The sequence below is a fragment of the Physcomitrium patens genome, chromosome 14 (assembly GCF_059467195.1).
Source record: "Physcomitrium patens ecotype Gransden chromosome 14, ASM5946719v1, whole genome shotgun sequence".
NCBI classification, from domain to species: domain Eukaryota; kingdom Viridiplantae; phylum Streptophyta; class Bryopsida; order Funariales; family Funariaceae; genus Physcomitrium; species Physcomitrium patens.
The window spans coordinates 14656195-14672220 of record NC_143423.1 but is presented as its reverse complement, the minus strand read 5'-3'; the positions used below and the strand labels follow the sequence as shown (position 1 = coordinate 14672220).

Sequence of the window (16026 nt, the reverse complement as noted above, 5' to 3'; positions counted from 1 at the left end):
GTTTTTATAAAACTTACAAAATAAAATTGAGATTATTTAGTAAAAATGAGTGATATTTTTTAATAGAACTTACCAAATTTATTAAAAATGTTAAGAACCATAAAGACAAATGGTATAGAGCAATTCTATGTTGTACATCAAACCATGTCAATTGAGCAAATAGAAAAAAAAAAAAAAAAATAGCATGTGATTATAGTCAAGAAAAAGGTAAAAAAAAGATACACATTGACAAAGGATCTACATCAAAGAATATTATAGGAAGATCAAATTTGATAATTAGGAAATTAGACCAGAAAAGCATTCAATAAAAAATTGGAGAAGAAACCACAAAAAAAACATCAAAATTAATGATTATAGAAGTCAAGCACTATATAAGGTAATGATCCAAGAAATCGGATTTTGTATAAGTCCAAAAATTCAAAGAAAATAAGCTATTGAATAATATTATATTTATAGAATATATAATTAGAAAGAAGAAGAAATAAATAGGAAAAATTTGATAAACCAAAAATTAAAAGAAAGGAATGATATAATAAAAGAGAAGGTTCATCTGAAAGACTTAAGTTGAAAAACTTAATAGAAGATATAAACTCCAACATTGAAGATAACACAAATTGGACAAGTATAGTTAATGGAGATGAAAAAAGAAGTCCTTCAATCATAGAAGAGTTTATAAGGAAATTGAATTCAATAAACTCTACTATAAGTATAGAACCAAGATAATTTTCAATACAAACTTTTAGTTTATTCATGTCAAAATAATAAAAAAATAAATTAAAAAAAATAAAAACTAATATGGCACTAACTATTAGACATATAAAAGTTGGAATATCCAAATTTAAAGGCTAAAGGAATCCAGACATTTATATCAAGGAATTTAATAATATTTGTTAAGCTAACAAAGAAACATCAGATGAGGACAAATTAACACTTTTTCAAGTAATACTTAAAAAGATGGCACTTGAGTTGTATGATTGATATCGAATATGATGCTTTACTTTTTGGAAAGAACTTAAAGATGCTTTCTTAAAGAAAAAAAGAGTGGTAGAAAAGTCATCAATAGTCTTTTACATCTCAAATAAAAGAATGGTGAAGATGTATAAGAATGATAGGAGCAACTAATAAATTAATTCCTCAATCCTTTGACCTATTTAAAAATATATGGCTCTAAAATAGGTTAAAAATAAAATTAGATAAATTTTTAGCTTTCTTATCAATAGATACATTAGAAGAAACTCTATAGTTAGCAAAAAAAAGGTTGAAATAAGTATACATATGAATAAAAAAACTTATGATATAGACTTTTAAGATTTGAATGAAAATTCAAATGAAGAAGAAAGAAAAAAAAGTAGAAGAAAGAAAAAAAGAAAACTAAAAAAAATTAAGGAAATTAAAAGAAGAGATGGCTCAATTAACTATAGATCAAAGCAATTTAGAATAGGTGTTGTCTGTAGAAAATACAATAATGAAGGACATTTTTCTTTTACATGTCATATAAAATTATACACAAATTATAATATACACATATCAAATTAATTATTTTATTTATAATTAATATTATAAATATAGAAATATAGAAATTTATAAAATATAATGATAATTAAATAATATAAGAAAAAATAAACCTATAAGAAGAAATTTATCTAATAATGATGATAGAGATTAGGGGCCTTCAAATCAACAATATTATGAGAAGAAAGATACTATAAAGAATAATAATTATAGAGAAAAAGAAAGATATCTTTATAAAAAAAAGATATAGATCCAACTACTTTGAAGATAGATTATAGCTAAGATGTGAAGGACGATATGAAAGAGACAAGGATGCAAATTCACCAAAGAAAAGTTATGTGAATTAAGCACGAAGAAATAATAATCTTGAATTTTATTATTGCCAATAAAATGGTTATATAAAATTTGATTGTCAACTATAGCTTAAACACCAAAAAGAAGCCAAGGATACACAAGCATAGGGACAACTTATTACTGTCATAAATGTAATAATTTTAGAAATATGTATAATAATTTGGGCTCAAAGAGATAAAAAGAGAATTAAAAATAAATTATCAAGGAATAGTAATAGTGATGAAGAAAGAAAAAGATAGAAATAGAAACTTATTTAAGTTTATTAACTCAAAAAATTTCAAGAAAAGCCTCTTAAGAATGGACAAGTAAAAGAAGGATATGCAAAGATGTAATTAAAGAAGTTATATAATTATAAAAAGAATTTAAAGAAATTCCAATTTTGAAAATAAGTTCATTTAAAGAAATTAAAGAAGAATTAAAAACTAAAAATATTAAAGAAAAAAGAATAACATAAGAAAGAAAGATTAAGAGAATAATTATAGATGTAATTTAACAAAAAAAAATATATATATCTGTAGGACAAATATTAGAATTGACTCCATTGTTGTTATATAATATAGTTAATAGATGAAAGTATAAAAAAATATATATTTTAGAAGATTTTATTTTAAAATAATATAAAAAATTATCTTAAAAATATATATATAATAGTCAAAGGATAATAAGTTAAAAGTATAAATGCTACTTTTTTACAAATTGGGCTTCTATTTATTTTCTAGGACCATAAATAAGGCAAAATAAGGTAGATTAGAAAAATAAATGATTTAGACATGTATATAAGGAAATTAAAAGTTGATTTCAATAAAAAATTACTTCAAAAAGACAAAAATTAACATTTGGAGGGGACCACTTGTCAACCAAGGTCAAAACTAAATCCCAAGGTATAAAATCATACACCTATTTTAAGATTCTTTTACAAATTAAAGAATGAGGTTTAAAAAAAGACTTCATAGGGTTTTCTAGAGCATTATTTTTGAATAATTTGGATTTGTAATGACTTTGTAAGAACTTTTCAAAGTCAAGGTTATTTTGAGTGACTCTAAGTTTTGTAAAATAAAATAGTATTTATAATTTGAGTAATTTTATGAATTTTTTAGTAGGTCTATAAATAAAATTTTATAAATTTGTAAGTATAATTGTGCTAAACGTTGTTGTAATACATGGCATTTGGCTTGAGAATGTACGAAGCACCTAGTTGTAGAAGATAAAAGAGAAATTGCAACAACAAGCCCTAACAATTCCAATAGGTTCTTAAACAAATTAGAATTAAAGATTAGCAAATATAATCAAATATCAATCAAATTCAATCAAAATTTCAAAGGAATTATATAAGAAATACAAAATATTCCTAGAGCCTTTTTAAAAATCATAAAGAAATAACATAGGAATTTAAAAAAATATATACTAAAATAAAAACCTTAATAAAATATTAAAATAGAAACTTTAATTAAATCCTAGTGAAAATATAATCTAATTCTAGTCAAATCTTAGTCAAATCCTAAATAAATCTTAATCAAACCTTAGATAAATCTTAACCAAACCTTAATCAAATCCTAAACAAATCTCAAATAAATCCTAATCAAATCCTAACCAAATCCTAATAAAATCCTAATCAAATCCTAACCAAATCTTAAACAAATCCTAACCAAATCCTAACCAAATCCTAAACAAATCCTAATCAAATCCTAACCAAATTCTAAATAAATCCTAAATAAATCATAAATAAATCCTAAACAAATCCTAACCAAATCCTAACCAAATCCTAACCAAATCCTAATCAAACTCTAAAAAAATCATAAATAAATCTTTAATAAATCTTAATCAAATCCTAAAAAAATCCTAACCAAATCCTAAAAAAATCCTAACCAAATCCTAAATAAATCCTAACCAAATCCTAAACAAACCCTAGTCAAATCCTAAATAATTTCAATTAATTCCTACAACAAATTTAAACCTCAATAATTAATGAATGAATTGTTGATTTTAACTCAAAATTTGCATACTTCTTGATAATTATATTGAAAAAAAACATAGTTTTTTTTGAAGAAGATCGAACTCACCAAAAAGAAGATCAATCCTAATATTTGCTCGGATGTTGGCTAGCCTCCTTCTCCAATCTGAATGTTGAATTTTCAATGCCAATATCTCCTTATTGAATTGTTTAATTGATTTAAATTTCTCACATACATAAGAAAACAAGTCTATTATCTATACACAAAATTTTCATTCCAATCCAACTATTAGATTACAAGAAATCTTAGAAATCCTCATTGGACCTAAAACTCTACTTTTTGAGACCTTGACCCAGTTAATCCTCAATAACTCTCGATCCAACCTCTCAATCTAGCTCAAACTCACAACATATATTGAACACATATATACCCTCAAATCTTCAAAATTTCACTTGCAGATCTACTTCTAAACTTATGAAATTTTCCAAAAAAAATTATCCATTTTATTTTATAAATCCAAAGTCACCCAAAACAAACCCCAACTTTGCAAAGCTCTTACAGAGTCAATATAGACTCAAATCATATCAAATTAACACTTAAAGAAAATCTATGAAGTCAACTCTCAAATATTATCCTTCAATCTCCAAAAAAACCCCAAAATTGTCGTCGGAGCCCAATTTTGTGCCTCAGGGTCTGATTTTGACCCTGGTTCATAACTGGTCCTCTCTAGGTATCAATATCTAGTTTTTCTAAATAATTTTTGCTGGAAACTACTCTTAACTTCTTTCCAAAGGTATTTATATTGTTTATTTTTCTAATCTACCTTATTTTGTTCTATTTGTGGTCCTACAAAGTGAATAGAAGTCTATTTTGTAAAAAAGTAATATTAACACCTTTAATTTTTCTTCCCCTTGACTATTATCTATTTTTCCAAGATAATTTGTTATAATATATTTGAAATAAGATCTTCAAAAATATGATATTTTCTTCACCTTTTCATCTATTAGCCATTTTACATCATAACAACATATGTTGTAAATTTGAACTTAATTGAATAGTTGGACTAGAGATTATTAAAGTTTAAATAGATTATGAAAAAATAAAAAAGAAAAAATTGAAGTTGAATCCATCGTTTGAGCCTCGGAGTCTACCTAGTGGGATCCCACAAGGCCATAGAAAACCCTAAGTTGGCTTGAGTTATGCCTCTTGCTGCAAACTCTAAGTTCAATTTTCAAATCATAACATCTTGCTTCTAGATGTCCTTGTGTTCAAAACCTTAGGCAATTAATATCAAGGTTGGCTTGAATTTTTCCTCTCAAATTGATATGATTTTGTGACCCAATTCTTCAAGGTTTGTAAAATCATGCACGTTGCTAAGCATAATCGTTCACAAGATTGAATCCAATTACACAAGCATGTTGAATTAAAATCATAACTCCAAAACAGAAACATTGTTAGATCTTTGTTAGACCTTAACTTGGGTGAGAACACAATTTCACTCTCCAACCCTCTCTCCTCAGTAGCTGAAGCCATTGCTGCCCAGCTTGCATGAAAAAGATACGAAGGCTTCCAGACACCAAAGATGCAACAAAGGTCAAGGCTGTCAAACTCTTGTTTGTACATGAGAATGTTGAACAATGTCTAGCTACAAAACCTTGAGCTTCCTTTTTACTAAACCTTATAATGTCCTGTACAATATTAGACCCAACAAGAAGGAATTATTCATTTGTGTAGAGCACAACCAGATAAACTTAGTGTGGGTGTGATCCCGACCTCATGATGGCTGTGCCACTAGTGGACATCTCAAAGATTTGCTCCTTGGGTGATTCTCAGGTAATGACGTAGAATTCTTTGACTTAGGCCTTGCGCAATAGACCATCAGTGCTTCCACCGAAGATTAGCGTCAGGGTGTCAGCGTTCAGAGTTGGAGGAGTGAATCCCTTGGGAGCCTCCTTTGCAGGCAGAAACCACTGCAGGCGGCAGCGAACTTTTGACCCTGAAAAGCAGAGACCTTAAAGAAGCCATTGACACGGTGTTGAGAGGCAGCCACCGAGGAGGGGGCAGCAACGGCCAATGTAGTAGCTGCGGTGGAGGCGGAGGTCGCCATGACTGCGAAACTCGACACTCTCAACCCGCTGAATGCCAAGGTAGAGGGGCTGTTGTACGATTTCTAAAACCAATCAAGTTGCGTTTTCATGGGCTGCCCCGCTAGGAGCCCGTGGACGGACGTCAGGAACAGAGAGGTTGGGAACGGGGGGAACAGGGAGGTTGGGAACGGGGGGAACAGGGACGGGGAACGAGGGAGTGTGATGATGATATTGATAATGGGTCGATTTAGTAAAAACCTGGGTCACTTTAACATTCCCTTACATAAAAATGCAACTCTAGAACATTTATTTTGACTCTTCCTTTGTTTTTCTTTGGCTACTTGGAGTTTTCTTTCTTGTTGGGCCTTACAGTTCTCCTCCCCTTGACTCATACATGCTTCCAAATTCAGGGGGCAAGCAAGCAGGGTGGCCAAAAAACTAAAAACAACAAATAAATAGCTTAAAATTTGCAATTGAACAAGAAACATGGGAATGTTAAATTGACCCATGTTTTTATTAAAATAGACCCACCATTGATGAAGAATATGGTTGGTTTTTATTGGTTGCAAATCCAATAGTGGAGAAATGAATCTAGAGTTTTTTTTTTTTTTTTTTTTTTTTTTTTCTGTGATGGGAGAATTGATTTAGTAAAAAAATGAAGTCATTTTAAAATTCTCCAATATATATATATATATAGTCTTTAGGGAATTTAAAATGACCTCATTTTAAAATTCTCCAATATTAATATATATATATATATATATATATATATTCGTTAGGGAATTTAAAATGACCTCATTTTTTATTATATATATTTATACCAGTCATCTTGTGAGTCCCAATGTGGTGGTGGACTGACCCTACCCCTTCATTCCGAAGCAACCACGTCTGTAAATCCATCCAAAATAACCCACAACACTAACTACACTCTTTCGAAAGAAATATTTAAAAATAATAATAATAAAAAAAAACAACAACAAAAAAACAAAATATTTCTAACAAAGATCTGAAACCCACACATCAGTTATAGTCGGGAAAGTGGGACCCAACCCCAACCCCATGGCCAGCACAGCTCAGGACGACACGGCCACAGGACCTCACGGCAACACCAGCCCACGGTCCGGACGCAAAAAAAGAGCCGACGTGGATAGGAAGACAGTTCCACCCTGATACAAACCAGGAAAAATTCCGACGTGGAGAGGAAGACAGTTCTGGGAAAATTCATCCACCTACAAAATATGAATGAATACATCGATGGATGAATCTCCGTGCGGGATTCCGCCAGTATTCGTCTTCTTCTTCTTCTTCGTGAGCATCTCTCTTTTCCATTGTTCTCCTGTGCTTGGTTGCTTTCCTTTCTTCTTCCTTTCCTTATCCTCGGCGAGGGTGTGCTGCTCGTGTGATTGCTCCCTACTTTGCAAAGAACGAACGAACGAACGAACGACTCAAGCCCTCCGTTCCCCCCCCCTCCCCTATTTTATTTTTTCCCCTCTCTCCCTCTCTCTCTCTTTTTCTTTATTATTCTTTTTGAATGTGTTTTCCCCGTCTTTTTTATCGTCTTTTTTGCTTGCATTTGGAGCCGGGAGCAGCATGCCGTGTGGAGCTGCGGCTGCAGCAGCCACGATGGAGCCTCCTCCTCCTCCGCCTGTAGCAGTACTAGACCTGGGCGTTCTGGACCCTGACCTGTTGCAGCTCCCCGCGGACTTCCCTTGCGGCGGCTCAGCTACCTCTTCTTCCTCGTCGTCATCGCTGCTCTCTCACGATCCTAGCAAGCCAAGTGCTCTCTGTAAGCGCCACTTGGAGGAGCTTTACGCACAATGGATTTCGCTTCCCGACGCCCAGCGTCTGGTGAGTCGCGGTGGTAGTGGTGTTGATGATGTGAGGCGGGTGTGCGGGTGGGGGGGTGGCTAGTTCGGGATGGATTTGGGTGGCTGGGTTGAGCGGAGTTGGGGTTTTGCGTTCGTTTTGGTGAATGGGATTCATTAGGGTTTTGTGAATTTTTTGAAGGGATGGGGATTGAGGTTGTAGGACTCGGGGTGGCAATGAGTGGAGCGTGACGACTCTATTTGGGCGATAGTTTTTTTTATTTGCATGCCACTTGAGAATGTAGGGGTGGGTTGTAATGCGTTGCACTTCGTTGGACTTGACTGTGGCATTAGGTGATATGTAATCCCGTGTCTAAGATGCAGTTTAGCCTGCACTATGACAGTCTTTTTGTCAGGAATCGCATTAGGTCATGTTAATCGGATCGCCCACGCATCCTAGCTCAGCTGCTTTTTCCTGCACCGTACAAACTCAAAAATAAGCTCTGTGAGAAGCATCGAACATCACCGAATATCGTCATGAATCGCTTTAAAGGCTGATGCTAATTGCCTGGAAGGCTGATGTTCATTGATCGAATGGGCACTAGAGATTTTCCGAACTGTTTTTGTGAAAGCGCATTCACGTTTTTCACTTCTGGTATCTTTGAAGATGTTGATTGTAGGACACTAAAGTTAACAGCCTCTGTTGTTACTTGCCATCTTTTTCTTTTAACCCGTCTTTCCTGAATATAGAGCGCAGCATTAATTGCGCAGTAGCACGAGATCGCACCACTCAGAAGGGCGTGTAGGTTTCATGTAGTGTTCAATTTTCCCTGATATATCATCTCTGATACTCTTCCTGACTCTTCAATGAAAGCACGGTCATAGTTGCAAAGGTTTATTTCGTTTAGATTTTCTTTGAGTGTTCCATTCGCCCACCATACAGTATTTTTATTTCGGGGTCCCTTTGGTGCTTCCAATTGGCTCCTTTAATCGCAAGTGAATATAGGTTTTCTCCTGCTAATGGAAGGATTTTCGTTTGCCCTCGATGTCCTTTGTACATCTTAGTTGTGCTCGTCTGCCAGCACTGTAGAATTACCCAGTGGAATCACGTCTCATGATCACTACGAGCCATTGCATTTGTTGTAGTTCTTCCTCCGGTTAGGCACCTGAAGGACATTGTACGTTCTTTCCGGCGACAATTTCAACTTGTCTTTCATCATGAACTTCAATGCTTCAATTATGCAGCATATTCATCAACATAATGTCAAATTGTGCAACCGGTGACACTAGTGACCTGAGGAAGCGCATTGCCTTCCATGTGAGGTCTGAATTGTTAACATTACCCTATTAGATATGTATTATATATCCAATTACACACCCATTTCATACCCATCACTCCAACTTCGTAACATCTACACCCAAAGTATTATTGATACTTGGAATCCCCCCCCCCCCTTGCCTTTAATATTGTTTTTAAACCGGTTTGAACATGTCTTCGGTCAATACTCGAGCCGTAGAAGCTGAAGTTCTCTCAAGGATTCCAGACACTATTGTCTGCTTCCTGCCTGCTTAAAGTTTTAGTGGAGCTTTTTATTGTTCATTCATCATCTTATACCCCTTCTGTGCAGGTCATGAACTTATTGGAAGAAGCAAAAGCTGGATCTGGACCTTTGAATGTTGGACCATCACTTTTGCCAGCTCATCTCTCTGGGGGTACAGGGAGCACCCCTCCTCTGTCTCCTCGGAGTTATGGCTCCCCAATGTCTCCTAGGTCTCCTTTCAGCAGACGTGCTGGGCCTAGCCACTTTATACGAGACTCTCCGTTGAAGAAGAGTAGTGAACCTGTTCGAGAAGTTATACCGCAGGTTATATTCCAAACTTTATCTATCACTTTGTGCCCCGGCACTATCTCCTTTGCGCAACATAAATGCACGTATCCTCTTTGACATGCATCTGATTTATCCGACCTATGTATGGTTTAACTTTGGTCGGAGTGTTACGGCTTAGGCGCAGCTTGACTGATCAAGGCATACATAGTTTTTTCTTGTATTGGGAAGTACATGAAGTTAACGGAGCGACTTCTCAAGAATCGACGAGATTATGTGTTGTGGAAGACTGAAGTTAGTTGCAATTTGGGTTTCTTTTCGCAGTTTTATTTTCCAAATGGCCCTCCGCCATCGAAGGACACTATCGATTCATGTATGACTCGAATAAACCAGATATTTGGAGCCTTTCCAGAAGGTCTTCCTTTGGCAGGTTTGTCTATTCGCGAGATGGTTTTTTACATCAGCTCAACTGTAATCAGAGTTGTGCAGAAACAGTAGTCTTATCTGTGGATTAAGATTCTGGGCGTTCCGATTGATTTGCTGGATTTCTCTGTAGTTGCTTGTCTATTCTTTGTTGGAACCCATTGACATCAGAATTTCCGTAAGAATTTTTTTATTGTTGACAATGCGCAGCATTTACAACCGTCACTAAGGATGTCTGCAAACTGCCCTCCTTCTTTTCTAGTCCTTTATTCAAAAGGATCGATGTCAACAATTCTGGCATTGTTACAAGGTTAAGATTATTTCATCGCTGTTTTATTTCAGATACACTTTGCATGGGCACCATATGCTGATATTGTCATGCTGCCTGCAAAAGGGACATGATTACATCAAACTCAATTTGCTAATTGGTTTCTTCATTCATTCATTTATTCATTCTTCCCTCTCTATTTCTGCTAGTTTTCATTTCAGCATTTTTGAACTGTCCAATCCTTTGTTTTGACTTCAAGTGATCTTTACGAGTTTTGCGTTCTCACTTGAATTATTGATTGGACTATGATCTGCAGCTTAGAGAAATTCTTGAATAATCTATGACTTTAAACTTTCACAGGGAGAAATTCATAGAATATTGGGTGGACCAAAATATGCTGGCTATGAACACTGCAACTCGCATTTTTACTTTGTTGAAGCAACCAGACAAGAATTTCCTTAGACAGGTTCGTCTCTAGGACTTTGACCGGACTCGGTCCCTATAATCTGTCTATAGTCTTCTCCTTCACATCCAGGTTGGTTCTCAACATATACATCCTGTCTGATGCTGTAGTTAGCATTGTGCGTTTGGTCTCTCTTTGTTTTGTTCGTGTACAGTTGAGAATTCTGTATCTATACTCTTTGCAGGAGGACTTTAGGCCCATATTAAGAGAGCTGCTATTGACGCATCGCGGTCTAGAGTTCCTACATGATTCCCCGGAGTTTCAAGACAGATATGGTATGTTCTGTTCCCCTTTTTTTTTTTTTTTTTTTTTTTTTAAATTAATCTGGACTTGCAATCCACCCATTCAATGTCTGTATGATTCATAAACTGATCTAGTAATTTCTCAGTAATAATTACTTATTTCTTCTTTTACATCGCATCCTGATTTTTTGCGATTCGTATGATATGGACAGCGGAAACTGTGATCTACAGAATATTCTACCATGTAAATAAAGCGGGGAATGGCCGGATTCAACTGAAAGAGTTGAAAAAGAGTAACTTAATTACTGCTCTTCAGCAAGTGGATGAAGAGGAAGACATCAACAAAGTATTGCGGCAAGTGTCAACTCCGATCAACCTTTCTTTCACGTTGTTTGATCCCCTGACTTGATTTTTTTGTCGATATTTTTCATTTTCTCAACAGAGTGCAGCTTTTTACCATCAATTGAGTTTTCAAGATTATTTTGAACGCTGTGTGCAGGTATTTTTCGTATGAGCATTTTTACGTCATATATTGCAAGTTCTGGGAACTAGATTCAGATCATGACTTTTTCATAGACAAGGATGATCTCCTTCGATATGAAAACCATGCGCTCACTTACCGAATCGTTGAGCGCATCTTTTCTCAGGTGCATTTCGATGTAAAACTAGGTTCAGCTTTTCAAATTTGCACTCGATCCGATTTAACAGTGAGAGTGTCTTCTCTATAGTGCTAAAGTAACACTCTAATTCCGTTCAAGGATTTGAATGTAATACGTGGTGGATGTCAGGTTCCAAAAAGATTCACCAGCAAAGTTAAGGGAAAGATGGGTTATGAAGACTTTGTGTGGTTTATACTTTCAGAAGAGGACAAATCTTCAGAACCCAGCTTAGAGTACTGGTATGCATCTTTATACAACCCGCATACATGTTCTGTATCTTTAGTCATGGTTTCATGAATTCAGTTTTTTTCTATCTCCGCTCTCAATTGAAAAAGAAGATATCGCTGGTAGTACCAGAGCATGAGGATTGCGGAGAAAAACCAAGATACAATCTAATTGATGTTTATGCATACCTGCTGCAGGTTCAAGTGTGTGGATCTGGACTGCGATGGTGTGATTACACCGAATGAGATGCAATATTTTTACGAGGAGCAACTTCATCGGATGGAGTGTATGGCTCAGGAGCCTGTTCTTTTTGAAGATGTTGTTTGTCAAATGGCTGACATGATAGGGCCAGCGGTAAGCATTTGCTTTTGAAGATTTGTACAAGTTCATTCTCTTCCTTGAGTTGCTTTAGTGTTCAATGAATTGGTCGGTACTTAGCATGGGTGTATTGTTGACATCTACCCTTCACTGCAGAAAGAGGGACAATTGACACTTCGTGACCTGAAGCGGTGTAAATTATCTGGGAATTTTTTCAATATTCTCTTCAACCTGAACAAGTTCGTAGCATTTGAGACTCGTGACCCTTTTCTCATTCGTCAGGTATTACATTACTCATATCGAAAACCTGGATTTCAATTCTTAGTTGGTCATAAAGCGAGTGTCCAGTTCATTATTCACAATTATGAACTAAATCTTATTTTTCGCAGCGGGGCTCCACATCATGTGGATCACTGTGTAACCTTTGACATCTAAATAGTGTATGCGAACATTCTCGTGGTGCTCAAGGTCAGTCAGAAGACGAGTGTGCATGTCGAATTCGACTCATAATTACACACTTATTGTGGGATTTTGGTGATTTATTAGCTCTCGTGTAATTGGATTTCTTGAACAGGAGAGGGAGGACCCATCATTGACGGAGTGGGACCGGTTTGCACACATGGAGTACAGTCGACTTTCAATGGAAGAAGACGGCGAGGATGCTTCGAACGGCAGTGCAGAAGTCTGGGACGAGCCTTATGAAGCTCTTTTCTAACTCTCTGCCGTCTCTCAAGATTCATTCTTTTTAAAAATCTTCGCAGACGCAGACAGAACTATGGAATTTCTTCTGAGTTTTAGCAACTGGTCCGTGCAATTCTTTCAGGGTTTCTCATTATAATTGTAGAGTGTTGTTTGGGAGAGCGTATTGAGTCGAGAGTCAGGGTTCTACGAAAAGACCATACGATGCATGCGACATTTGTACAGAACTCGAATGGCAACATTGTATGTCTTTAGGATGTACAACGTCATATGTTTCAGGTCACCATCTCGCCATGTACAGGTTCTAAGTTGAGCTCAATCGTCCAGCTAGAAACAAGAACCTAGTGTGCGCATATGGTGACAGCCAATACTTCGAGGCCAGGTCTGCAGAGGTCCGCTGTCAAAAAACTCTTTGATCGCTTGCTCATCAAGTTTCGTTGTCTTGGTACAGAACAATGAGGTACATCGCTTGGTTCCAAGATCGCTCTTTGTATAACATTCACTCAATTGTTGTGTAGCACTTCGCTGAAGTTACTTCATGTTATCAATTTGGTTTTGGTGGTCATTGGTGGTTTCATGAGACCCCTTTGTCTTCTATCACATCCTGTGACTCTTTCAGTCTTATTTTAGTCCTGCCCAACTGGTCAGTTGGACGTTTAGTGACGTGTATGTACATAAATCTCTTTCTGATATCCACAATTAGGCCTCAACTGTGTAGTGCTCCAGCAGGTAGGCATGGAGTGCTCTAAGCTGTATTTTCTTGTGATAATCTTTTCCTGTAGTCCTTAAGTTCCAGTCTTTAGTCTTTGGTCTGTAAGGTAGTTTGGTTAGTTGAAACAGTGAAACGGCTTCTCCGCACCATTGTTTACCTAAGCAGACATCCATGTCATACAAACGAACATTTGTTTTTGAAGATTTGCAGGTTGTGGAGCTATCCTGAGGTTTTGGGATAAGACTGGTTAACAGAATTCCCTGATAACGTGCGCCACTTGAGCTTTTATTTTTCATCCGGTATTTCCAGATAGCCTTTCCCTACTAATTTGCATGTGATCTGATCTGCTGGATTCCTGTGCAACAGTGACGTCTTTTCAGTACTAGGAAATCTTCATCTGAACACTTTTAAAGGCTAAGTCAAGAGATGACTCAGTTATCCAGTCTTTAGTATATTCATCGAGGGGAGATGATAATAATAATTTTGCTAAGCTTCACTGTCTGATAACCAATTACATATGTTTTGTACAGTTAGTACAATAATGCTCTAGTACAGTAATTTTGATTCAGTGTGGTGTGGAATGACTCTTTGGAAACTTCAATCGTACATTGATTATTTTTTCATAGAATGTTGAGGTTATTCATACAGTGAAAATCTTTCATATTCTCATCAGAATATTCATCACTGCAAAAAAGGATTGTTTATCTATCGTAGTATTTGGTTCTTCATAAATTCATCTTGAAAATGAATGTAACAAACAATGTACATCGCAATAGAAATTAATGTATATGCACTACTGCTCACTTTTTTTTTGGATCAATCTTATAAAAGATTTTACTTAATAGAAAAAAGGAATTCAGACCAATGATACTGTAATGGAAGGCTTCAAGCAAACATGAGTGTTATACACAGGTTTTAGTGCTTGATCTACATTTTAATCATAGGTGAACTATTTACAATTACTGCATTATTGGAGAACACCTCAGCGGACATTGTGTGCTTCAACAAGATTGTGAAAAACTCCTCAACAGGCCGCCATGTATGAAGAATGAAATTGTAGTTAAATTTTGATACCTCTTATACAATCATATTGGTCTTATAAATTGTTTTTCTCTTTGGTATGGTTATTTCATTTTTACATTCTCTTGTATGTATGAAGTGTCAAAATTGTCTATATGTGTTAGTGGAAGTATATATTTATATAAATATAGAGAGATTTTTTGTTTAAAATCAATGGTTGTAATAATCCAATTTTCATAGGTAGTTTAATAGGAAAGTTGCTAACCTTTTTAAGAAATTAGAATCTATTTTGTTCAAACATAGAATAATGTACAATAGAGATAACCCATCTTGTACAATATCCAATGAAATGTGTTTTGAATTCAATTAAAAATTAAAAATTTATATATTCAATTGAGTGCAAATAGCCAATCATTAATATGATTACTTGAAAGTGTAAATATATTTACTATTGTTTGTAAGGACAATAATAAATGTTCTTCAAAAAAACCTAATTATGAATAAGACATAACAACCAAAGCTTTATATTTCATTTTGATATTCTTACAAATGTATGCTTCAATAACTTAATTTCAGAAGTTTTAAAACCAAAAAATATTTAACTCAAAGTTTTAATAATTAGTTAAATTAACTAAAAAAGAATATTTTTATAATTTACATCATTATAGATATTAGATTAATTTTCTTTTAATTAGATTTTTTTTATCTTATCATAATAATAATTATAGAACTTAAATTATTTGCTATTATAAGTTTTAAATCTAACCGAATATATTTAAGATAATTAATTAAAATATAATAACATCTAATATATATTTAATTTACACCAATCAAAATACATGATTAAGTTGTTCAAAAAATATTATTATACCACATTTTTATATTTTACTTACTTAGATAATTATATAGTATTAATATTTCAACTTGTTCCAAAATTTAATAATATTTTGAATCAATAATTCTTCACTTTAGTTTTTAAACATAGTAACTTTAAAAGCCTAATATTTGATTACTATGATTTTATTGTAGCTCATATTATTATATTACATTTTTTAGTGTCAACTTTTATTTATTTATTTATTTATTTTTAAGATTGTGCACTTAATATCAAAAGCACTTGAATTTTTTTAAAAAAACATTAAATATTATTCATACACATATTTCTATGCACTTGCAATACATATATTATTCTAAATAAAATATTGTATAAAAAAACTTGGTAATTTAAAATTCCAATCCAATTTTGAATCAATTTATATAGTCTTATTATTTTTAATTAAATATATAAAATAACAAAATCTATATATATTTACATCATATTTTGAAGTATATCTTTATATTTTAAATTGTATTATCATTTGTTAAATATTTTCTAATAAAACCAAAAATAAAAGACAAATATAAATACCATCTTATCATTTGTAGTTATCATATTTTTTTAAAGATAAAATTAAAATTTTA

General features: G+C 34.0%; 1 protein-coding gene across 2 annotated transcripts; it reads left to right on the top strand.

Moving 5' to 3' along the window:
• Window positions 1-7301: 7301 nt before the first annotated feature.
• LOC112291877 (serine/threonine protein phosphatase 2A regulatory subunit B''beta) lies at window positions 7302-13433 on the top strand. Of its 2 annotated transcripts, none has more exons than XM_024539819.3 (12): window positions 7302-7753; window positions 9339-9575; window positions 9861-9966; window positions 10170-10269; window positions 10588-10693; window positions 10875-10965; window positions 11145-11286; window positions 11432-11579; window positions 11721-11830; window positions 12014-12170; window positions 12291-12416; window positions 12709-13433. In XM_024539819.3, exons 1-12 carry the CDS (start codon window positions 7496-7498, stop codon window positions 12847-12849), a joined length of 1722 nt encoding a protein of 573 aa, XP_024395587.1. In that variant the 5' UTR covers window positions 7302-7495; the 3' UTR covers window positions 12850-13433. The 2 variants fall into 2 exon arrangements, with proteins under 2 accessions (XP_024395587.1, XP_024395588.1); XM_024539820.3 differs by lacking the exon at window positions 7302-7753 and adding an exon at window positions 9017-9033.
• The last annotated feature ends 2593 nt before the right edge of the window (window positions 13434-16026 follow it).

Bases quoted from the DNA above. Each gene is read 5' to 3' on its own strand.
- LOC112291877 (XM_024539819.3), top strand. From the start codon at position 7,496: ATGCCGTGTGGAGCTGCGGCTGCAGCAGCCACGATGGAGCCTCCTCCT. The intron at 7,754-9,338 runs GTGAGTCGCGGT...CCTTCTGTGCAG, and splicing joins TTCCCGACGCCCAGCGTCTG to GTCATGAACTTATTGGAAGA. The intron at 9,967-10,169 runs GTTTGTCTATTC...GACAATGCGCAG, and splicing joins AGAAGGTCTTCCTTTGGCAG to CATTTACAACCGTCACTAAG.